Genomic DNA, 25,437 nt, shown 5'->3' with positions numbered 1-25,437 from the left:
CTCAGATCACAATCGCAAGGCTTCATGGGAGTGGTAGTTTTGGAGCGGGCCTGGTGTGCACCGCGCGTCCGAGCCCAATGGTCTCTCGGGTCATAATCGAGAGGCGTGACGGGAGCTGTAGTTCCGGGACTGGCCTGGCGGGCCGCGGAGACCGCTGGACGCGCCAAGGGGCAGTTACGAGAAGAAGTGGTGCCGCACGGTCCATGGCAGCGGCTCGCGTCCCGCTCTGGGCAATCTGTGTGCTGCGGGTGGCACTGGCCACCGTCTACTTCCAAGAGGAATTTCTAGATGGAGGTGAAGGGGCGACGCCGATGGTGGCGGGGGTGTAAGCTCCCGCATACCCCGTTTGCCCATCGGATGGCCTGAGTTGCCATTTGGCCCGGCCTTTAGACGAAGGATCGGTGGTATCAAAACCCTGAAGCCTCGAAGCCTCGAGCGTCCCCATCATTCTCCCTACGGCACACATTAACAGTTTTCAGCCCTAACCTGTGTTATTTACCCCCTACAGAGCGCTGGCGGAACCGATGGGTGCATTCCACTAATGACTCACAATTTGGGCATTTTAGACTTTCGTCCGGGAATTTTTATGGTCATAAAGAGAAAGACAAAGGTTAGTGTAGGAAACGTGAAATTAATTAAATGAATATTAAACGCCTCATAGAAACCTTTCAAGGTAGGTGTGGCACACCCCAAAACCCATTTCACAATTCGGGAAACAGACCTGGGTAGGGTTGTTTTGTCTTTTCTCTCTTTAGAAGAGACCAGGATGATGCCTCTTTACAAGCACTAGTCAGATGGGTTTGGAGACCCGAGGGCCTTACGCTCCAGAAGGAAAAAGATTAGAAGATACTTCTCATTTTTATTTTCAAGTTAAAAAAAAAATTAAGGTAAAAGTTATATGCTGTCAAGTGGATGGATCTTAGGGGGTCCGATAGAATGAATATAGTATATGACTGCACACCCAGATCAAGGTAGGAACTTTCAGGCCCCACTTCCACCCCCAGAGACAAGTCCCCCACCCCCACCCGGCCCCAAGTCAGTAGCCTTCTGGTACCAAGAATAACCTCCGTTTTGGCTTCTCATTCCTAATAATTAAAAGTAGACAAACTACTGCCTGTTTTTTTATACACCCAGTTAGATTTCTAAATTTTCTTTTTAATCCACCTCAGGGCTTAGTCACAGCATGCGGGAGCTTCCGTTCCATGGCGAGGAGATCTTTTTCTTGCCATGCACGAGCTCTCTAGCTGTGTCATCCTGGCTTAGTTGCTGTGCGGTATGTGGGATCTTAGTTTCCAGAACAGAGCTTAACCTCTGTCTCCTGCATTACAAGGCCAATTCTTAACCATTGGACCACCAGGGAGTCCCCTCTTCATTGTTTAGTTGTTGGAGGAAAAAGAAAGGGAAATAGTATTTTGTGATGCGTTAAAGTTATACGAAGCGTTCCATGCAGTGTCTGAAATTTCACAGTCTGTAAATAAAGGGTTAGTGGAACACAGCCAGGCTCACTTATTTGCATACAGTCTGTGACTGCTTTCGGACTACAATTCTCAAGGCAGAATTGAGTAGTTCAGACTCTCAAAAGTGTAAAATGTTTATTCCCTGGCTTTAACAGAAAAAAGTTTACCAACCCCTGATTTAGATGAAAAGTTCCCCTCTTTACCACCTTCCGTTCACCTTCCATTCATCTTCCATCTTGGCCCTGTTACAGCAATGTTGCCCTAAAACCCGGCAACCTCTGGTTTTGGAATGTACTTGTATTGTTTCATAGATACATGGTGCTCCAAATTGTCAGGCTGTAATGGAAAAAATGGAGTTGAAAATGACAAGTTCTATGAAGCTTGTCTAAGGAGCAGAGTTGTCATTTGTTTTTTTTCCACCATAATATTTTTCCTTCCTCCAACCTGGAATGCTGAGGCTCTAGACTCTGCATTTCATTCACTCCAGCATGTGTCTACTGAGAGCAGATACAGGCAAGACACTGAGTATACTGGTTAATTCCACCCCTCATTGTGGTCTCCCAGGATCATGACATAGAAGTCATGGATGGAAAGATCCACAGAATTAAACTAGACAGAGAAGCGAGGTGCTGAGAGGTGATGGTGATGGCTGAGGAGTGGGGTGAGTCAGATGGCCTTCAGTTCAGTTCAGTGGCTCAGTCGTGTCCACCTCCTTGCGACCCCATGGACTCCAGGCTTCCCTGTCCATCACCAATTCCTGGAGCTTGCTCAAACTCATGTCCATCAAGTCAGTGATGCCATCCAGCCATCTCATTCTCTGTTGTCCTCTTCTCCTCCTGCCCCCAATCTTTCCCAGCATCAGAATCTTTTAAAATGAGTCAGTTTTTCACATCAGGTGGCCAAAGTATTGGAGTTTCAGCTTCAAATCAGTCCTTCCAGTAAACAGTCAGGACTGATCTCCTTTAGGATGGACTGGTTGGATCTCCTTGCAGTCCAAGGGACTTTCAAAAGTCTTCTCCAACACCACAGCTCAAAAGCATCTATTCTTTGGTGCTCAGCTTTCTTTGTATTCCAACTCTCACATCCATATGTGACTAATGGAAAAACTATAGCCTTGACTAGATGGGCCTTTGTTGGCAAAGTAACATCTCTGCTTTTTAATATGCTGTCTAGGTTGGTCACAACTTTTCTTCCAAAGAGTAAGCGTCTTTTAATTTCTTGGTTGCAGTCACCATCTGCAGTGATTTTGGAGCCCAAAAAATAAAGTCTGACACTGTTTCCACTGTTTCCCCATCTATTTACCATGAAGTGATGGGACCAGATGCCATGATCTTAGTTTTCTGAAGTTGAGCTTTAAGCCAACTTTTTCACTCTCCTCTTTCACTTTCATCAAGAGGCTCTTTAGTTCTTCTTAGCTTTCTGCCATAAGGGTGGTGTCATCTGCATATCTGAGGTTATTGGTATTTCTCCCGGCAATCTTGATTCCAGCTTGTGCTTCATCCAGCCCAGCATTTCTCATGATGTACTCTGCATATAAGTTAAATAAGCAGGGTGACAATATACAGCCTTGACATACTCCTTTCCCAATTTGGAACCACTCTGTTGTTCCATGTCCGATTCTAACTGTTGCTTCTTGACATGCATACAGATTTCTCAGGAGGCAGGCACCTCTCAGGAGGTGGTCTGGTATTCCCATCTCTTTCAGAATTTTCCACAGTTTATCATGATCCACCCAGTCAAAGTCTTTGGCTTAGTCAATGAATCAGAAGTAGATGTTTTTCTGGAACTCTCTTGCTTTTTCGATGATCCAGAGGATGTTGGCAATTTGATCTCTGGTTCCTCTGCCTTTTCTAAATCCAGCTTGAACATGTGGAAATTCACGGTTCACGTATTGCTGAAGCCTGGCTTGGAGAATTTTGAGCATTACTTTACTTTACTAGCGTGTGAGATGAGTGCAATTGTGCGGTAGTTTGAACATTCTTTGGCATTGCCTTTCTTTGGGATTGGAATGAAAACTGACCTTTTCCAGTCCTGTGGCCACTGCTGAGTTTTCCAAATTTGCTGGCATATTGAGTGCAGCACTTTCACAGCATCATCTTTTAGGATTTGAAATAGCTCAACTGGAATTCCATCACCTACACTAGCTTTGTTTATAGTGATGCTTCCTAAAGCCCACTTGACTTGACATTCCTGGATGTCTGGCTCTAGGTGAGTGATCATACCATGATTATCTGGGTTGTGAAGATCTTTTTTGTATAATTCTGTCTGTTCTTGCCACCTCTTCTTAATATCTTCTGCTTCTGTTAGGTCCATACTATTTTTGTCCTTTTTTGTGCCCATCTTTGCATGAAATGTTCCTTGGTATCTCTAATTTTCTTGAAGAGATCTCTGAAAGTGAAAGTCGCTCAGTCGTGTCCAACTCTTTGTGACCCCATGGACTATACAGTCCATGGAATTCTCCAGGCCAGAATACTGGAGTGGGTAGCCTTTCCCTTCTCCAGCAGATCTTCCCAACCCAGGAATCAAACCGAAGTATCCTGCATTGCAGATGGATTCTTTACCAACTGAACTTGCCTCCTGTACAATGTCACTAACCTCTGTTCATAGTTCTTCAGGCACTCTGTCAGTCACATCTAACCCCTTGAATCTATTTGCCACTTCCACCGTATGATTGTAAGGGATTTGATTTAGGTCATACCCGAATGGTCTAGTGGTTTTCCCTACTTTCTTCAATTTAAGTCTGAATTTGGCAATAAGGAGTTCATGATCTGACCCATAGTCAGATTCTGTTCTTATTTTTGCTGACTACATAGAACTTCTCCATCTTCGGCTGCAAAGAATATAATCAATCTGATTCTGGTATTGACCATCTAGTGATGTCCATGTGTAGAATCATCTCTTGTATTGTTGGAAGAGGGTGTTTGCTATAACCAGATGGCCTTAGAATTGCCTGGATGGTAGCGGGAGGGACTGCAGATCACCTGAGAGAGGTTGAGGGGGGAAAGAATGGAGAAGAGAGAAGTAGGTGTGGGAGTGGGAAGTCAATGGTGAATTCAGGCTTAGACATACTGATGTAGAATGCCAGGTTCATTAATGATGGCTCTCAGCAGAGGCAATTATGGGGACAGGATTATGTTGCACAGAAGGGTAGGTTATAAGAAGACTGGCTGTTTTCACGTTTGTCTTTCTTGTTTTAAGTACAGTTGATAGTTGATTTATAATATCATGTTAGTCTCAGGTGTACAGCACAGTGCTTCAGTTTTATATATATATATATATTTCAGGTTCTTTTCCTTTATAGGTTATTACAAAATATTGAGTGTGGTTCCCTGTGCTACTACAGTAGGTCCTTGTGGTCAGGTTTGTCTTATAGCCCAGTAAAAGGTAAGGAGTTGGTTCAGGGCCATGTGGCAGCTGAAAAGGGAGTTTGGTCTTGAAGTAAATGACTAGGCTTGTATAAGATGATTCACACAACAAAAGGATGGTTGTCCTCATAAAAAGAGCCGCTATACAGGTGACACCTCGAACCAACTCACCCCACGTGGTGAAGCACCTTTTTTTTTTCCCAGATCCGCACTCTGTTCTCCTTTAGCTATTGTGTCTCTAAAGTAGCTGTTTTATGATGAGAATTAAGGTAAAGAAGTAGACTGCTCCATGTATTTATTTATTCAACTTTGTATTTTGTATTGGGATATAGCCAATTAACAAACAATGTAACGAAGGGACTGGCCATACATACCCAAGTATCTGTTTTTCCCCAGACTCCCCTCCCATCCAGGCTGCCACCGAGCAGTGAGCAGAGTTCCCTGTGCTCTACAGTAGGTCCTTGTTGGTTATCCGTTTTAAATGTAGCAGTGTCTGCATGTCCATCCCAAACTCCCTAACTATCCCTTCCCCATATCCTTACCCCCAGCAGCCATAAATTCATTCTCTTAAGCCTGTGAGTCTCTGTTTTGTAAATTCATTTGCATGATTTTTTTTTAAATATGGATTCCATATATAAGGGCTGTCATAGGACATCTCTTCTTCTCTGTCAGACTTACTTCACTTAGTAAGTAAGTCTAAGGTCCATCCGTGTTGCTGCAGATGGCACTATTTCATTTTTTAGAAGATTAGTTAGTTTCGACCGCACTGGGCCTTCGTTGCTGTGCGCAGGCTCTCTCCAGTTGTGGTGAGTGGGGGCTACTCTGGTCGTGGCGCGCAGGCTTCTCGTGGCGCTGGCTTCTCTTCCAGCAGCGCGTGGGCCCTGGAGCACACGGTCTTTAGTAGTTGTGGTACACAGGCTTGGTTGCTCCACGGCATGAGGAATCTTCCTGGATCAGGGGTCACACCCATTTCCCCTGCCCTGGCTGGCAGTTTCTTAACCACTAGACCACCAGAGAAGTCCCAGAATGCTCCATTTTTTAACCCAGTTGCTACAAAGCTTCCTTGTATATTCCCACCCCTTGGAAAATGAAGGGAAGCAAAATGAATCTTTTATTTGTAATTAGACTGCATATCTGTCAGTTAGAACTGAAGCGTTTTTATAACTTAAGACCTAACTGGTATATTAAATACAAAAACACACACATGGGTATGTGAGATAGAAGTTCGGTGGCAGCAGAGAGCCTGTTAGTGACACGCCCGTTGCATATTATTGTACAGATGTGCTATAGGTTCAGGATCAACATAAATGGTTGGGAGGTTTATTAGGTAGGGGAGGATAGCCATTTAATTCCTGTCTTGCTGAGTGGTGTCATTCCTATTCCTTCATGAGTACTTTTTATTTAAAGGTCTGCAAACCACGCAAAATAGCCGATTCTATGCCATCTCTGCACGGTTCAAACCATTTAGCAATAAGGGGAAGACTCTGATCATTCAGTACACAGTGAAACATGAGCAGAAGATGGACTGCGGAGGGGGCTACATTAAGCTGTTCCCTGCAGACGTGGATCAGAAGAACCTGAATGGGAAGTCCCAGTACTATATTATGTTTGGTGAGTTTCGATAGTACTGACAACCATTTCTGGTGATTTTTGAAAACCTTTCCACTTATAGGATCCTTAGATTGACTTTGCTCAAGTTGTGTTGAGAAAATCTAACTAAAGGTTTTTAGTGCTGTTAAACCTAATTAATTTGGAGAAGGGCATGGCAACCCACTCCAGTATTCTTGCCTGGAGAATTCCATGGACAGAGGAGCCTGACGGGCTACAGTTCTTGGGATCACAAAGAGTCGGACATGACAAGCACCTTAGCATGCCCCCACACAGATTTAATTAATATAGCAGAAAGGCAACTGTACCATTCTATTGTTCTGGGGAGAAATTTATTTATCCAACATTTATATAGCCCAGGTATTTTGAATGCCTCAGGAATGTATACCTTGACCATGGGCCATGTCAGCCCAAAGCCTGTGTGTATTATGGCTGGTGAACTAAGGATGGGTTTTTAACTCTTTTTTTGGCTACACTGCATGGCTTGCAGGGTCTCAGTTCCCCAACCGGGGACTGAACCTTGGCCACGGCAGTGAAAGCCCAGAATCCTAACCACTAGGTCCCCAAGGAACTCCTAGGTTTTTAACATTTTTGAATGATTAAAAAAAGGACAGTACTTTTGATCCATAAAAATAATAGACACTCAGATTTCCGTGTCCACAAGTGAAGTCTTAATTGGAATGCAGCCTCACTCTGTTCATTCACATCTTGTCTATGGTGGCTTTCAAGCAGCAGTGGCAGAATTGAATGGTCATGACAGAGAATATGTAGTTCACAAAACCAGAACTATTTACTGTCTGGCTCCTTACATAAAAAGCTTGTTGATTGCTGCTGCTGCTACTGCTAAGTTGCTTCAGTCGTGTCTGACTCTGTGTGATCCCATAGACGGCAGCCCACCAGGCTCCCCCATCCCTGGGATTCTCAAGGGAACACTGGAGTAGGTTGCCATTTCCTTCTCCAATACATGAAAGTGAAAAGTGAAAGGGAAATCGCTCAGTCGTGTCGACTTTCAGCGATCCCATGGACTGCAGCCTACCAGGCTCCTCAGTCCATGGGATTTTCCAGGCAGAGTACTGGAGTGGGGTGCCATTGCCTTCTCTGTGGTGACTGCTAGAATACATTAAATGTCTCATAACACCAGGAGTAATTAACATCTGTGCTGGAATTGGGAAGGGACCACATTTGGCTATAGGAACCAGACATAACTGAAGTGTGTGGATTCAAAAACCTTTAAGAATGAGGATTCTGGGAAGATGGGGGGAAAGGAAGCACCAGGAATCTGTCTCCCCACCTAGACAACAGTTGCACTGGCAGAATCTTTCTGATGTAACTATTACGGAACTCTGCAGTCAGTGGAAGTATTGCACCTCCCAGCAGAAGACTGGGGAGGTCACCGGCGGTGAATTTCAGTTCTTTGCCTGGTAGTACCTACCCATCTCCCACCTCTAAGCCACATGGCTGACAGACAGCTGTGCACCCTGTTCCTGGAGCAGCTTTTACTGGGACCAGGGTAGGCAAAAAGGATCCTGTCCTCCAAATAACAAAGATCTGAGGTCCAATGGCTGATTCCTGCTTCTGATGGTAGAGGCACAGAAAAACAGATGGCCAGCCATTGTTGTTACATCTCCATACATTGTTGTAAGCCTCTCCTCTTCCCCCTGAAATGAATCTCAGGGGACTAAAAGGGCTAGAACCCTCCCCTCCCACTCTTCATTTTTCACCTTTCCCCCTTTAGGAAACTAGGCGTTAAAGATTAGGACATTAAAACGACAAATGCATATGCAAGGGAAACTAAAAAGTGACTGCACATACCCAGGAAAACACTCAGAAAAAAGCCTGAGAAAACCCTATTTATGTCCCAGGCTGACCCTTGGTACAGAGTGAGCCTTCAACAAATCAAGCAAAAAACCAAAAACAACAAAGCAAAGCCTACAGAAGGAGGAGAATCCAATTTCCAGAGTTAACATTAGCCTCAAATGTCCAGTGTTTAGCAAATAATCACAAAGTATACAAAGAAGCCAGAAAGTATGGCCCACTCAAATGAAAAAAAAAAAATCAATATGAACTGTCCCTGGTAAAAAGACCTAATGACAGACCTGTTAGACTTAAATATCTGTCTGAATGACTCTCAAAGAACTAAATGAAGATGTAGTGAAAGTCAAAAATATGAGAAAATGGAAATACAGTAAGGAGATAGGAAAAAGGCGAAAAAAAAATAGAAGAAGAAAGAAAGAAAGCCAAGGATATGGTAAACTTAACAAGAACCCAAAATCAAATTCTGGAGTTAGAAAGTACAACGGACATGAAAAGTTCACTAGAAGAGTTAAAGGCAGGTTTGAGCATATAGAAGAAAGGATCCAAGAACTTGAAGACAGGTTAGTGGAAATGATTAAGGCTGAGAAGCAGAAAGAAACAAGTCTGAAGGAAAGCAAGCAGAGCCTAAGGGACCTATAGGACACCATCAAACAAACCAACGTATGCACTGTGGGAATTGCATAAGGAGAAGAGAAACAATGGCCTTACAAATAGCTGTGAAAAGAGAAGCGAAAAGCAAAGGAGAAAAGGAAAGATATGCTCATTTGAATGCAGAGTTCCAAAGAATAGCAAGGAGAGATAAGAAAGCCTTCCGAAGTGATCAATGCAAAGAAATAGAGGAGAACAATAGAATGGGAAAGACTAGAGATCTCTTCAAGAAAATTAAAGATACCAAAGGAACATTTCATGCAAAGATGGGCTCAATAAAGGACAGAAATGGTAGGGAACTAATGGAGGCAGAAGATATTAAGAAGAGGTGGCAAGAACACACAGAAGAACTGTACAAAAAAGATCTTCACGACCCAGATAATCACGATGGTGTGATCACTCACCTAGAGCCAGACATCCTGGAATGTGAAGTCAAGTCAAGCTAGTGTGGGTGATGGAATTCCAGTTGAGCTATTTCAAATCCTAAAAGATGATGCTGTGAAAGTGCTGCATTCAATATGCCAGCAAATTTGGAAAACTCTGGAGCGACTTCACTTTTACTTTTCACTTTCATGCACTGGAGAAGGAAATGGCAACCCACTCCAGTGTTCTTGCCTGGAGATTCCCAGGGACGGGGGAGCCTGGTGGGCTGCCGTCTATGGGGTCACACAGAGTCAGACACGACTGAAGTGACGCAGCAGCAGCAGCAGCAGCAGTGGCCACAGGACTGGAAAAGGTCTGTTTTCATTCCACTCCCAAAGAAAGGCAATGCCAAAGAATGCTCAAACTACCGCACAAATGTACTCATCTTACATGCTAGTAAAATAATGCTCAAAATTCTCCAAGCCAGGCTTCAACAGTATATGAACCGTGAGCTTCCAGACATTCAAGCTGGATTTAGAAAAGGCAGAGGAACCAGAGATCAAATTGCCAACATCCGTAGGATCATCAAAAAACCAAGAGAGTTCCAGAAAAACATCTATTTCTGCTTTATTGACTATGCCAAAGCCTTTGACTGGGTGGATCACCACAAACTGTGGAAAATTCTCAAAGAGAAAGGAATACCAGACCACGTTACCTGCCTCTTGAGAAACCTGTATGCAGGTCAGGAAGCAACAGTTAGAGCTGGACTTGGAACAACAGACTGGTTCCAAATAGGGAAAGGAGTACATCAAGGCTGTATATTGTCACCTTGCTTATTTAACTTATACGCAGAATATATCATGAGAAATGCTGGGATGGATGAAGCACAAGCTGGAATCAAGATTGCCCGGAGGAATATCAATAACCTCAGATATGCAGATGACACCACCCTTACAGCAGAAAGCTGAGAAGAACTAAAGAGCCTCTTGCTGAAAATGAAAGAGGAGAGTGAAAAAGTTGGCTTAAAGCTCAACATTCAGAACACTAAGATCATGGCATCTGATCCCATCACTTCATGGCAAATAGATGGGGAAACAGTGGAAACAGTGAGAGACTTCACTTTTTTGGGCTCCAAAACCCCTGCCATGTCTCACATTTACTCTTGAATTTAAAATCTGGAATGAAAAAGGTCTTTCTTTAGATTAAGAAACAATTTTAAGTGGCTCAATTTGGGTTATGTAATTATTCCCTCAAGACAGGATAGCAGAGATATCTGGCAAAAAAATATTACCACCTGTTGAATTAAAGATGATTTCATAAATATTTGATTTAGTTGGATTTGGTAAACAAAATAACTGCAAATATCTACCTAATACTACCTTTAAATACACTCAACATGTCTGCTACATGTAAATTGCAAAGCAGCATATTTTGGAGTAAAGAAGATATTTAAAGTTTTCTGTTAATACAGAAAACTTTGTTTTTAACTCAAAATCAGTTACATTTCACTCAAATCCATTGTGTCAGTCTTAAAACACTTCCTGCAATTTCTTAGCTGCAGTTTTTTTAAAAAAAAAAAATTTATTTATGTATTTGCCTACATCTGGTCTTAGTTGGCATGTAGGGTCTAGTTCCCTGACCAGGGATTGAACCCAGGCCCCCCGCATTAGGAGTGCGGAGTCCTAGCCACTGGACCACCAGGGAAATCCCCTTAGCTGCAGTTTTTGGTTTGAGAGCAGCTTGCAGGTGTTGAAGAGGAAGAGAGGAGTATGTTTCACTGGGCCCTTCCAGGGGCCTTAACTATGTGATCTTAGATTATGTTTAAGATGCTAGAAATGGGTAATGTGGCCCCCATTTTGCAAATAAGGAAACTGAGGCTCAGAAAGATTAAAATACTTGCCCAAAAGTCAGGTCAGCCCCACTTCAGAGCCCATATGCTTCCATTTTTCACAAAAATCCACTCCTGCATAATTATTTTATGATTGCTGTTAATGGAAAAAGTCCAGATTTTTCTGGTCAGATCTAGGCACATTCTGAAGCTGAATTTAATAGTAAAAACGTGCAGGTACTTAGAAGAAATTTCTGACCAATTTCGAGGGAAAAATAAATTTCATGTTCCAATTCCAAGGTAATAGTTCAGTTCAATTCAGTCACTCAGTCATGTCCGACTCTTTTCGACCCCATGAACCGCAGCATGGGAGAAGGAAATGGGAACCCACACCAGTACTCTTGCCTGGAAAATTCCATGGATGGAGGAGCCTGGTGGGCTACAGTCCATGGGGTCACAAAGAGTCGGACACGACTAAGCAATTTCACCTATAACCGCAGAACATCAGGCCTCCCTGTCCATCACCAACTCCCGGAGTCCACCCAAATCCATGTCCATTGAGTCAGTGATGCCATCCAACCATCTCATCCTCTGTCGTCCCCTTCTCCTCTTGCCCTCAATCCTTCCCAGCACCAGGGTCTTTCAAATGAGTCAGCTCTTCGCATCAGGTGGCCAAAGTAGTGGAGTTTCAGCTTCAGCATCAGTCCTTCTAATGAACACCCAGGACTGATCTCCTTTAGGATGCACTGGTTGGATCTCCTTGCAGTCCAAGAGACTCTCAAGAGTCTTCTCCAACACCACAGTTCAAAAGCATCAATTCTTTTTGGTGCTCAGCTTTCTTTATAGTCCAACTCTCACATCCATACATGACCACTGGAAAAACCATAACCTTGACTAGACAGACATTTGTTGACAAAGTAATGTCTCTGCTTTTTAATATGCTGTCGAGGTTGGTCATAACTTTCCTGCCAAAGAGTAAGTGTCTTCTAATTTCATGGCTGCAATCACCATCTGCAGTGATTTTGGAGCCCAAAAAAATAAAGTCTGACACTGTTTCCACTGTTTCCCCATCTATTTCCCATGATGTGATGGGACTGGATGCCATGATCTTAGTTTTGTGAATGTTGAGCTTTAAGCCAACTTTTTCACTCTCCTCTTTCACTTTCATCAAGAGGCTCTTTAGTTCTTAGCTTTCTGCCATAAGGGTGGTGTCATCTGCATATGTGAGGTTATCCAAGGTAATAGACTTTCATACAAATAGTTCACATAGCTTTTGTTTTTTTAAAAAATTAAACTCTTTTCCAGCAATAACAAAAAAAAAGAAATTTCATAAACCACACATCTTCAGGGAACTCCACTGGGAGATAGATGTGGTGTTTTTTGTCCTCCTGTAGGATGCTATTTCTCGGAGAAGGCAATGGCAACCCACTCCAGTACTCTTGCCTGGAAAATCCCATGGGCACAGGAGCCTGATAGGCTGAAGTCCATGGGGTCTCTAAGAGTCGGACACGACTGAGCGACTTCACTTTCACCTTTCACTTTCATACATTGGAGAAGGAAATGGCAACCCACTCCAGTGTTCTTGCCTGGAGAATCCCAGGGACGGGGGAGCCTAGTGGGCTGCCGTCTATGGGGTCGCACAGAGTCGGACACGACTGAAGCGACTTAGCAGCAGCAGCAGCAGCAGGATGCTATTTCTAAGTTCAACGTCGCATGTACTCTGACAAATTGTTAATATTCTTTAAGTAATTATGTGCAGCCTAGTTATCTCTTATTTAATCTGGAGGTTCATCTCTACAGATTCTAGAAGAAATCGCAGTCATCTGCTGTGTTTACAGAGTTTTTTCATGGGGGTAGGTACAGGTTTGGGTCTGTGGATGTAATGGAGTTCTATTTGAGACAGAAAGACACGCGGACACTCTCATGCATTCCTACGGCTTCAAGTCAATGAAGGCACAGCTGGGTAATTCCAGACATTCTCAGAAGGCTTGACAGATTTTCTAGATCCCTCCTGTAAACCTTGCTTAGAATATTCAGAACTTCCTAGTCTTTGAGCAAGGAATAGAGTATCCTGCTGCTGCTGCTGCTGCTAAGTCGCTTCAGTTGTGTCCTGCTCTGTGCGACCCCAGAGATGGCAGCCCACCAGGCTCCCCCGTCCCTGGGATTCTCCAGGCAAGAACACTGGAGTGGGTTGCTATTTCCTTCTCCAATGCATGAAAGTGAAAAGGGAAAGTGAAGTCGCTCAGTTGTGTCCGACTCCTAGCAACCCCATGGACTGAAGCCTACCAGGCTCCTCCGTCCATGGGATTTTCCAGGCCAGAGTACTGGAGTGGGGTGCCATTGTCTTCTCCATAGAGTATCCTACAGAATTCCATTTCCTTGGTGACTGAAACTTGATCTCATACCAATTTAAAAATCATTAACTTTGTTGTGTTTGTTTTAAGGTTTTTTTTTAATGTGGACCACTTTTAAAGCCTTTATTGAATTTGTTACAATATTGTTTCCATTTTACATTTCTTTGTTTTTTGGCCATGTTTTTTGGCCTGATCAGGGATGGAACCAGCACTTCCTGCATTGAAAGGCAAAGTGTTAACCACTTGACCACCAGGGAAATCCCCAAATCATTAAATAGAACTTCTTACAGACTTCACCATTTGGCAGAATCTACATACTGATCCTAACGTCTCTTTTGCTTCTGATGTGGGGATATTATTAAGAAAGAATATCTATATATGTGTATATTTTCTTGGAGCATGACAATAATAACAAATATTGAGCATTGCCATACTAAAAGCTTTACATACATTAGCCCCTTGAATTAGCTTTGTGAAGTCAAGATTAACACCCCCATTTTAGAGACTGGGACACTGAGGCGGGAGAGGCAAATATGTTATTTGCAAATACGTCTCAACATGGAAGGTGGCTGGGATCAGAGCCAGTCAGTCCAGCTCTGGAGCCCTCCTGTGGGTACAGGAGCCCTGATCAGAGCTTCCGAGGGAGGGTCTGAAGTTCAGACTGCATGTGGCGGGGACGCTTACCAGAGTGTTGTTAGACCTTCCTTTTCTTCCTCACCTGCTGGCTTACCCTTGAGTTCAAAGTGGCTGCGGTGACCATGACCTGAACTGAATGTTGCCGTCCATTTAAAAAATCTCCCTGGGGCATCTAATTATTCCCAGACATGTATGCTCCCTGTGTCTTGTGTACTGTTTCAGGAGAACGGTGGGGATATTGCTTTGGTGATGTATTACGGAAGGAATTTGAGAGCGGTTAATTTTTGTTTGTTTGTTTGTAGGACCTGATATTTGTGGATTTGACATCAAGACAGTTCATGTTATTTTACATTTCAAGAATCAGTATCATGCAAACAAGAAATCAATCAGGTGTAAGGTAAATGCTTTCCTATTAAATTGGTGATCGTGTTAACTCTTGAAAAGATGATAATGGAAGTTTGTAGAAAATAGTTTTGACCTTAAAATATTTAAGGGAACCATGGGGGTGAGCCTTGTCTCTCCTGTCCCCACTTTCCAGTTTAGCAGGCCCATTAGAGACACTTGTCCACAACTTGGATTGGATTGGGTTCTGAAGTCTTTTGGGTTTTTTTTTTTTTTTGATGAAAAATTATTTTATTTTAAATTTACAGTTTTTTTAAACTTTTTATCTTATGTTGGGATATAGTTTAACAATGATTAACAATGTTGTGATAATTTCTGGTGGACAGCAAAGAGATTCAGCCATATGTGTGTGTGTGTGTGTGTGTGTGTGTGTGTGTGTATCCATTCTCCCCCAAACTCCCCTCCCACCAGAAGGGCACACTTACATCTCACCCTGAGCTGTGACACCCATTTATAATTTGCTTCATAATGGTTATAGCAGAATGGTGGCATTTCAGCCTCCATCATCATTGGGCTTCTCAGATGGCGCTAGTGGTAAAGAACTCACCTGCCAGTGCAGGAGATGCAAGAGACTCAGGTTCGATTCCTGGGTCGGGAAGATCCTCTGGAGGAGGGCCTGGCAACCCACTTCAGTATTCTTGCCTGGAGAATCCCATGGACAGAGGAGCCTGGAGGGCTACAGTCCATGGGGTCCCAAAGAGTTGGACAGACTGAGCGACTTAGCACGAATGCACATCCATCATCATTAAGGAATGAAGTATTCAGGATGAAAAATCATTCTGGAGGAATTCATCTTCCAAATACCAAAACAATTTTTTTTCTAAATATTTATTTGTTTGGCTGAACTGGGTCTTAGTTGCAGCATGTGGGATCTAGTCCCCTGACCAGAGATTGAACCCAGGCCCCCTGCTTTGGGAGCAAAGGGTCTCAGCCATTGGACCACCAGGGAAGGCCCCCAAAACATTTTAAAATGGGAATATTTCTAAAATGAATGCATACATCCTTGACGTTTTTACCCAGAGGATCCTGTGAAAATGACCCTTTAGGTCCTAGGGCCTGTTTATACTCAATGATCCTGAGCCGGGCTCCTCCAAAGAGGCAGCTTGCATTAAGTCCCTGGTGTCTGGGCCTAGGAAGAAGAAGTAGCCTCCCCAGTGTGCAGCCCCCACTTTGAAGGTAAGCACCAGGAAGTAGGGACTTGGCCCCTGAGGAATCCCTAGCACCCATAGCCTCTGGGAATCTGGGCAGGAGGCCAGTGTGTTGCAAGATGATTGACAGCAAGGAGAGGGAGCATACGTGAATGCGTGCTCAGTCATGCCCACTCTCTGCAACCCTGTGCACTGCAGCCCGCCAAGCTCCTCTGTCCTTGGGATTCTCTAGGCAACAATACTGGAGTGGGCTGCCATGCCCTTCTCCAAGGGATCTTCCTGACCAGGGTTCAAACCCAGGTCTCCTGCATTGCCAGCCAGCTCAAACTCTAAGCTAAGAAAGGTGAGTGGAGACAGAGGCAGGCAGAGAGCAGGGGGAGAGCATTGGAAGAATCATGCATTCAGCTGTCAGAGCGGACTACAAGGGTTGAGGGGGACACAGAATAGACTGTAGTGCTGATTCTGGATAGAGTTATCGGCCACACAGTATGGCAGATCAGAGTGATACTGAAAAAAAATTTTTTAATTGTATTTATTTACTCTTGTCCATGCGGGGTCTTCATCGCTGGGTGGGCTTTTCTCTAGGTGCGGCCAGTGGGGGCTACTCTCTCGTTGGGGTTCACGGGCTTCTCGTTGCAGTGGCTTCTCTCGTTGTAGAGCACAAGTTCTGGAGCGCATGGGCTTCATAGTTGCGGTACTTAAGCTCAGTAGCTGCAGCTCCCGGGCTCTAGAGCACAGGCTCAATAGTTGTGGCGTACGGGCTTAGTTGTTCCACAGCATGTGGGATCTTCCTGGACCAGGGACTGAACCCATTTCTCCAGCATTGGCAGGCGGATTCTTTACCACTGAGCCACTAGGGAAGCCCCTGAAAGTGTTTGGATTTGGCTTTTAGCAGGGAGAGACTCCTCCTGGCAGGGCCTTTATGCCGGGTGGTGGTTCTCAAACCTGAGTGGTATCAGAGACCCCGGAGGGCCTGTGAAAGTGACCAGAGGGTCCGCTGAGTTCCAACGCAGCAGATCAGGGCTGACCTGGGAATGAGCATCGCCCCTGTACCCCCAGTGACACTGATGCTGCCGGGGTATGGTGCTGGGGTCTCCTCTGCTGGTGACAGGCATGTCCTGGGAACCCCCAGCTTCCCTAGGCACCCTCCCACCCACCTTCCAATCGTCCTTTATTTTATTTATTTTTGGCCGCACTGTGTGGCTTGAAGGGATCTTAGTTCCCCAAGCAGGGATTGAACCCATGCCCCCTGCAGTGGAAGCACAGAGTTTTTTTGTTTTTTAAAAAAATATATTTATTTGACTGCATTGGTCTTAGTTGCATCCTTGGGATCTTTCATTGCGGCACACGGATCTCCAGTTGTGGTACCCGGGATCAGTAGCTGTGCCCCACATGGGCTTTGTCGCTCCCTCTCGTGTAGTTCCCCGACCAGGGATCAACCCTCATCCCCAGCGTTGCAAGGTGGATTCTTAACCACTGGACCACCAGGGAAGTCTCCAGACCTCCTTTATTGAATGTTAAATGCTTTCCTTATGTCCAGTCTGGGCTTTTAACCATGCCCAAGAAAGAAACCAGGCCTGCCCCAGCCAAGCTTCAGTTGTTGGACAACTCATCAGGAGAGTGTTAGGAAACATCGAGGGTCTCATTCTTTTCTTCTTCTCCCCACAAAACACGCAGGTTGATAGCTTTACACACCTCTACACTCTGGTTTTAAGACCAGACCTCACTTACGAAGTGAAAATTGATGGTCAGTCGATTGAATCCGGAAGCATCGAGTATGACTGGCAGTTAACGTCACTGAAGAAAATGGAGAAGGCATCAGCAGAGGCTGAGGGCTGGGACCAGGCTGCCAAGGACAAATCCCAGGTGTGGATTCTTCCCACACAGCTGCTAGAAGGTGTAAAGCGTAGATTGTGAGTGCCCAGGTGCCGTGCAAGTGCTGCCTGGCTGGTAGTGATGGTGCTAACAGTCAAACAAGGAGCCCTCCCTAGAGTGCATGTGCTGAGACCAGCCACACAGCTGCATACTGCACGGTATTGTGAAGGAGTTAGAAGTATTTGAGATGAAAGCAAGAAGGGTTTGTTTTCTTAACCGATATTTTAAAAATCTTTATTTATTTGGCTGCACCAGGTCTTGGGTTTCCCAGGTGCCTCAAGTGGTAAAGAATAATCCGCTGGCCACTGCAAGAGACTTGAGTTCGATCCCTGGGTTGGGAAGATCCCCTGGAGGGGAGCGTGGCAACCCACTCCAGTATTGTTGCCTGAACAATCCCATGGACAGAGGAGCCTGGTGGGCCGCAGTCAGTGGGGTTGCAGGGAGTCGGACACGACTGAGCATGCTTGCACCTGTGCCAGGCCTTAGTTGCGGCATGTGGGATCTTAGTTCCCTGACCAGGGATCAAACTGTGGCCCCTGCAATGGGAGCATGGAGTCTTAACCACTGGATCACCAGAGAAGTTCCAAACCAATGTCTTTTTCCAAAAAAAAGAAAATGCCTCAGCAACCTTTATAAAAATGATTTTCTTTTCATTCTGCATTTGAACATAGCATTTTTGAGCATCATGCTTGTAACCAGCAGCCAAGCATCCATGACTGTAACAGCTGCGTATTAGTTTCCTCTTGTTGTTCAGTCAATAAGTCTTGTCCCCCCTCTTTGCGACCCCATGGACTGCAACACGCCAGGCTTCTCTGTCCTCCACTACCTTCCGGAGTTTGCTCAGATTCATTTCCACTGAGTTGGTGATGCTGTCTAACCAAAAGGACCTCAAACTGCAGGCTGTGGTCGAAACCCCTGGTGAAGTTAGGAACCCCAGCACTCAGCCCTTCCACCATCAAGTTGAGGAGGAGAAAAGGGCACCCGGGGTCACAGGCCTGCCTCTGCCTCTCGGCAGATTTCCTTTCTCAAAGCTGAGAATCTAACTTTTTCCCCCTGCACGCATTTGAAGGACTGGGAGAAGCATTTTCTGGATGCCAGCGCCAGCAAGCCGAGTGACTGGAAGGGCGAACTGGACGGGGACTGGCAGGCGGCCATGCTCCAGAAGCCTCCATACCAGGTGCGTATATGGCACCATCTTCCTGCCAGTCCCCTCCCCACCCTTGTCCCCAGGGACCAGCACATATGGTTTGTTGTTGCAGGATGGCCTGAAACCTGAGGGCATAGACAAAGATGTTTGGCTCCATCAGAAGATGAAAAACAGCTATTTGACCGAATACGATCTCTCAGAATTTGAGAACATTGGTGCCGTTGGACTGGAGCTTTGGCAGGTCGCTCATTTTGTCTTTTTGTTGTTTTCTGCACTGGGTCTCTGTTGCCATGTGTGGTTCAGTAGTTGTGGTGCAGGGGCTTAGTTGCCCTGAGGTGTATGGAATCTTCCAGGACCAGCGGTCAAGCCCGTGTCCCCTGCGTTGGCAGGTGGCTTCTTAGTCACTGGTCTGCGAGGGATGTGCAAGTCGCCGGGTTTTAAACTTGCTCTGGTTTAGTAACTCTGAACTTCACCCTGAATTCCTGCTCCTGTCGTGCACCTGGCACCCTTACCCAGACCCAAAACTTACAGCCCTAGGTAAAACGGACATCCTTCCTGTCCGCTGGACACTTCTTGTCTGCCCCCCACACCCCCTGGAAATCTGCCTGGAGCTGACCTTGTGGTGCCTATCAGCTTTAGGATAAGATTGCAGGTTCTGATGTAGTGGGTCCAGGGTGGAACCTGAGATCCTGAATCCCTAGTGATGTTGATGCTGCCCATCCATGGCTCACACTTTGCCCAGGCAGGGTCTCAATCACGGTTCTCAAACATCACTGGATGCTTGAGTCCCTGGGGAGACCGTCAAAGCCTCTGTGTCGGGTCATGCCCCAGACCTGCTAAACCAGCATCCCTGGGAGTGAGACCAGGCATCAGCGGTCTTGTCAATGTTCTCAGTGGTCCCCATACACAGCCAAGTTTGAGGACCAGTGCTCTGGAGGGAACTGACATTCCAGAAAAGGGTTTCAGCACGTGCTAATGTCGACAGCTAATCTCTGTGACAGTACTGAATAAATCACAGCAGTTTTTACTTTGTGGAAAGTTTCATTTTCCACACCAGTATCAAAGGACTTATTTTCATCCACAGGTGAGATCCGGAACCATCTTTGACAACTTCCTGATCACAGATGACGAAGAGTATGCTGAGAATTTTGGCAAGGCCACCTGGGGTGAAACCAAGGTACGATGAATACAATGAACCTTTTTTTTTTTTTTTTTTAAAGAAGACAGCCCTTTATTTATTTATGTGTGTATTTGGCTGTGCTGGGTCTTCACTGTCGGACGTTTGTTTTCTCTACTTTTGGTTGGTGGAGGCTACTCTTCATTGCAGTGCAAAGGTTCCTCATTGCAGTGGCTTCTCTTGTTGCAGAGCACAGGTTCTAGAGCGCATGCTCAGTAGCTGAGGCACGCGGGCTTATTTGCCCCGCGGCATGTGGGATCTTCCCGGAACAGGGATTGAACCTGTGTCCCCTGCATTGGCAGGTGGATTCTTAACCACTGGACCACCAGGGAAGCCCATGAACATGATGAACTTTGCTTTTGTTATTCATTTATTTCCATACTTGAGTCTCACATATAGAAAAAGGTGCTTCACTTTTTCTATAATAAACACCCCACCCAGATCAAGATATAGAATGTCACCAGAGCTCTAGGAGCCTCCTCATGTCCCCTCCCAGCCGGCACTCATCCCCAAAGGAATGGCCGTTCCACTATTCCATCACCACAGATGGATTTGACCTCCTTTTGAAATTTGTATCAATGTAGCTACCCATTATTTATTCAGGCCATGTTGTGAGGCTCATTTGTATTTTCCCATAGAGCAGTAGCTTGTCTTTCCTTTGTGAATATTCTAGAAGCTATGCATCTGTTCTCTGTGGATACAGCTTTGGGAGACTTCCAGCTTGTGGCCTCAGGGATAAGCTGGTTCCCGTCATTCCTGTACCATCACTCCCGTACCTGTCTTTCAGTGGCCACATGCCCAGGAGTAGACAGAGCAGTCACCAGTTCATACGCAAACGGTTTCCAGCGTGTCATCCTATTTACATTCCCTTCTGCACAGATGAGAATTTCCATGCAGGAGGGAATGCAAATCTTCGGCCATGCTAGGCGTTACTGTCAATTGCTGATGAGTCGGATTTATTGAAGGCTGACTTACGTGCCATGAAATGTACAGTTCCATGAATTCTGACAAACACATACAGTTATGAAAACACCACTAAAAATCAAGATGTAGAACAATTTCGTGTGTGTGTGTTCAGTCGTGTCTGACTCTTTGCAACCCCATGGACTGTAGCCCCAGTCTCTACTATCTGTGGGATTTCCCAGGTAAGAATACTGGAGTGGGTTGCCATTTCCTTTTCCTGGGATCTTCTCAACCCAGGGATCGAGCCTGATTTTCTTGGATCTTCTGGATTGGCAGGTGGATTCTTTACCACTGTGCCACCTGGGAAGCCCAGAACAATTTCACCACCCCCAGAAGTCTCCTTGTAGCCAAGCCCTCCCCTACGCCAGCAACTACTGATGATCTGATATCTGTCCCTATTGGATTTTTTTTTAAGTATAATTTATTTACAATGTGTTAGTTTCAGGTATACAGCAAGGTGCTCTCTCTCTCTATATATATATATGTGTGTGTGTGTGTGTGTGTATTCTTTTTCAGATTCTTTTTTCCTTATAGGTTATTACAAGATGTTGAATATAGTTGTTCCCTGTGCTGTACAATAAGTCCTTGTTTTTATGCCCCTATAGTTTTGCCTTTTCCAGAATGTCATATAAATCGAATCATGTAGTATAGGGTCTTCTTTTTTTGTCTTTTTCTTTTTTGACCTCACTGTGTGGCACGTGGAATCTTCGTTCCCTGACCAGGGATTGAACCTGTGCCCTCTGCACTGGGAGCATGGAGTCTTAACCACTGGAGGCATGGAGTCTTTCTGAGTCTGCTTTCCACACCAAGTGCAGTGTCTCCAAGATTTCTCCATGTTGCTGGGGTTTCATCAGTACCTTGTTTCTCCATCTCACTGAGAAGTTTATTTGCTCACCAGCTAATGGACATTTGGGTTGTTTCCAGTTTTTCACAGTATGATCAAAGCTGTGAACAATTTCGTATATAGTTTTTGTGTGTGTGTGTAGATAAGCGCTTTTATTTCTTTTGGTTAAAATCCAGGATGGGGTTTGCTGAGCTGCATGATGTGTCTTTAACTCTATGAGAAACTGCCAGACTGTTTCCCGAGGGGCCGCACTGTTCTGCGCTTCCTCCAGTCTCCCCAGCACTGGGGAGAGTGGGTTTCTATAGGTGTGTGTGGGGTATCTCGCTCTAGTTTTGTGTGTATTTCTTGGATGAGGAATGGACGTGGGCACTGTTTCATGGCTTTTGTGGCCATTTGGATATCCTCATTTGTGAAATACCTGTGTTCTTAAATTAAAAAAAAAAAAATCTTTTGGCCCCACTGCATGGCATGAGGAATCTTATTTCCCCAACCAGGGATCAAACCCAGCCCCCCTGCACTGGCAATCCAGAGTCTTCACCACCGGGGAAGTCCGAAATACCTGTGTGTTAAGATGTAATACCTGTGTGTTAAGATGTAATACCTGTGTGTTAAGATGTAAGTTTTGTTGTTAATCAGGTATGGCAAGACTCCCAGACCAGGAAGTGGGCACCATCAAAAAAAGATAGTTTGTTTTACTAACAGATCCTGAGAGGAGGGGCCACGCCAGGCCACACGGCCATATGGGGAAGCACCAGGTTTGGTCAGGAGGCAGAGGGAAAGGGTGGAAGATGTGAGCAAAAAACTTTGGTTTGGTCTCTGCAGGAAGGAGTAGATGAAGCAGGATAAACAGGCTTAGGATTGGCTAGTTTTAAGAATTTCTGTGGGCCCTGGGGCGCTAGTTCTCTAGCACCTGGCAATGGGATAATTCAGATGAGATATCAGCCCTGAATATAAAAAGCCCAGTAGTGGAGGTGGTTAGGGATGTGAGCTCTGGATGTAGCTTGCATATGAAAGGAGTTCTTTCAGGCATTGACTCTAAGACTCAGTCCCCTTGGAAGGGCCATCCATCCATCCCTGGGTCAGCAGAGCCCCACACGTCAGATGTCATGTCCATCACCCTGGGACCAGCTGCAAAGTGGGTGCTTAAACTTTGACCATTTCATGGCATTTCGGGGGGAAACTTCCCCTTCACTGATGAAAGGTGGTTATCACTAAGGGATTTTTCTTATGAGCCACTTCTTCTTGAATCTGATTTCTGCCGCAAAGGCTTACTAAACTCTTTTCGGCAATGACTTCGGGAACCTCTTTGACGTATCTGCACTCAGTCCTGGACTTTCTTTTAATTACCAAAGTTTGGATTTTCTCATTTAGGCTCTGAGGCCTCTTCTCATTTCTCCCTTACTGGTCAGCTGGTTGAAAGACAGACCCAGGTGCTCTGGGAATGGAAGAAGGAGAGGGTATTTGTTTCCTGGGGCTGCCATAACAATATCACCACAAACTCGCTGGCTTAAAACATCACAGATGGGAACTTCCCTGGCGGTCCAGTGGTTAAGACTCTGAGCTTCCACTGTAAGGGGGGTTGAGTTTGATCCCTGGTCAAGGAACAAAGATCCCTCATGCCATGAAGCTGGTCAAAAACAAAAAGGTCCATGGCAAATGTATTCTCCCAAATTCTGGAGGCCAAAAGTCCAAAATCAGTATCAGTGGGCTGAAATCAGGGCATCAGCAGGGCTTTGCTCCCTCCACAGCTTCTAGGGGAGAACCCTTATTTCATTTCTTGCAGCTTCTGAAGGATCCTGTTGCTCCTTGGTTTGTGGCCACATCCTTCCAATCTTTGCTTCCATCTTCACATGGCCATCTCCTCTTCTGTCTCTGTGTCAAATCTCCCTCTGCCCCTCTCCTATGAGAACACTGTGATAGAATTTAGGGCCCACCTGGTAAGCCAGTAGAATTTCCTTATCTCAGCATGCTTAATTTAATCACATCTGGAAAGCTCTTTCCCCCTACATAGTGTGTGTGCGTGCTAAATCGTTTCAATTGTGTCCAACTCTTTTCAACCCTGTGGACCGTAGCCCACCAGGTTCCTCTGTCCATGGGATTCTCCAGGCAAGAATACTGGAGTGAGTTGCCATGCCCTCCTCCAGGGGATCTTCCCCATCCAGGGATCAAACCCACATCTCTTTCATATGCTGGATTGGCGGGTGGGCTCTTGACCACTGGCGCCACCTGGGAAGCGCTCTCCTACTCCATTTAAGGTTACATTTCCAGGTTCCAGGAATGAGGACTTGAATATCCTAGGGGGGTCTTCTTTTTCAGACCCCAGCTGGTGTGGAGGCTTCCAGGAGGCAGAGGCAGGCTGTATGCTGACACCCAGTCAGCCCTCAGAAAGCCTAATCCCCGGCCACCGGGTTCTTTGTTTTTTTCCCCAGGGCCCAGAAAAGGAGATGGATGCCATACAGGCCAAGGAAGAAGTGAAGAAGGCCCAGGAGGAAGATGAGGACGACATGTTGATGGGCAGGTTCAGGGGGCGAGAAAATAGCTTCAAAGGATTCCACAGAAGGAACGAGTTTTAGTCATCCCCACCCCAGATAAAGATGACTGGTAAAACCTTGTTTCTTTACTTTATTCTACCTTTAAAAGTGTCATTTGTCTAGTTTTCTTTGAAAAATGTTCCTATTTTTCTCAGTGGGGTGGGTATGGTTCTCCCTGAGCAGTCTCCTCTCCCCTCCCCTCCCCTCCCCTCCCCTCCCCACAGGTCCCCCTTGTTCCAACCTCCCCCAATCCTGGTACCCAGAAACATTTCCTCTGGACAAACCCAAGTGCTGGAGGAAGCCCGAGGCCAGTGAGACTCTGGCCCAAAACACCACATCCTCTTCTTAATCCCCCTCAAATGTTTTATTAAAAAAAGGTAGTAAATCTTACTTTGAGAAAGGAGAAATGATGCTTTATTGCTTTGGGTTGTAAATTACTGGGGCTTCCCTGATAGCTCAGTTGGTACAGGAGACCCCGGTTTGATTCCTGGGTTGGGAAGATCTGCTGGAGAAGGGGTAGGCTATCCACTCCATTATTCTTGGACTTCCCCTGTGGCTCAGCTGGTAAAGAATCCCCCTGCAGTGCGGGAGACCTGGGTTTGATCCCTGGGTTGGGAAGATCCTAATAACGTGGGAAACTTTTCCAGTATGGAATCTTTATGCAGCACCCTTGGTCTGGAAAGGTTTTGCATGCCTCCCTTGCATGCTGGTTATTCCAGAGAACCCAGGCCTTGTGTATAGACGTTTAACATTCCATAAAGAAGGTGACGCTTTTCCCCCCACTCTGTGGCCCACTTCTATGGCCGTTGGTTCTCTGTAAAACAGAGCAATGAAATCCATTCTCTCAAGTGAAAATAGTGATTACTTTGCAGTTTAATTTTTTTTCCCTTAAAGCAAATGACTTGCTTTGAAAGAGTCACACATAGAGGGTTCTGTTTTGAAGAGCTCTGTTTTCACACAGAAATTTGTGTTGGGAATAATCAAATTTAATACACCAATTTTGGAATTTGGAATTTAGTCATGTTACAAGGAAGCCAAATAAAATTGGAAATGATACACAGCATGTGGATAAATGATTGGTGTGAAAAGTCTGACCAGGAAGTAAAGGTTGGACAAGTTTTGTTCTGGCTTTGGTCGAAGTTGGCAGACTTGCGACCTTGAATTTTTTCGGCTCCCAGATCATTTTGGTCTTCCCAGGTAATCAGGAGTTATCAGTCTCAGAGGTCTTCCCTGGTGCCTCAGTGGTAAAGAATCTGCCTGCTAATGCAGGAGTCCC

General features: G+C 45.3%; 1 protein-coding gene and 1 non-coding gene across 2 annotated transcripts; one reads left to right on the top strand and one right to left on the bottom strand.

The window, feature by feature from the left end:
• Window positions 1-104: 104 nt before the first annotated feature.
• On the top strand, window positions 105-24,551 carry CALR3 (calreticulin 3). The gene is made up of 9 exons (XM_027548109.1): window positions 105-294; window positions 509-610; window positions 6,230-6,433; window positions 14,377-14,471; window positions 17,302-17,490; window positions 18,569-18,676; window positions 18,759-18,887; window positions 19,731-19,823; window positions 24,060-24,551. Exons 1-9 carry the CDS (start codon window positions 204-206, stop codon window positions 24,201-24,203), a joined length of 1,155 nt encoding a protein of 384 aa, XP_027403910.1. The 5' UTR covers window positions 105-203; the 3' UTR covers window positions 24,204-24,551.
• Window positions 10,888-10,960, bottom strand: TRNAR-CCU. Its single transcript has one exon. It is a non-coding gene; the product is annotated as a tRNA-Arg (tRNA).
• Window positions 24,552-25,437: the final 886 nt, after the last annotated feature.

The sequence above is a fragment of the Bos indicus x Bos taurus genome, chromosome 7 (assembly GCF_003369695.1).
Source record: "Bos indicus x Bos taurus breed Angus x Brahman F1 hybrid chromosome 7, Bos_hybrid_MaternalHap_v2.0, whole genome shotgun sequence".
In the NCBI taxonomy this organism is placed as follows: domain Eukaryota; kingdom Metazoa; phylum Chordata; class Mammalia; order Artiodactyla; family Bovidae; genus Bos; species Bos indicus x Bos taurus.
Note: the sequence above shows the minus strand (reverse complement) of the source record. Positions and strands in the feature narration are given on the sequence as shown.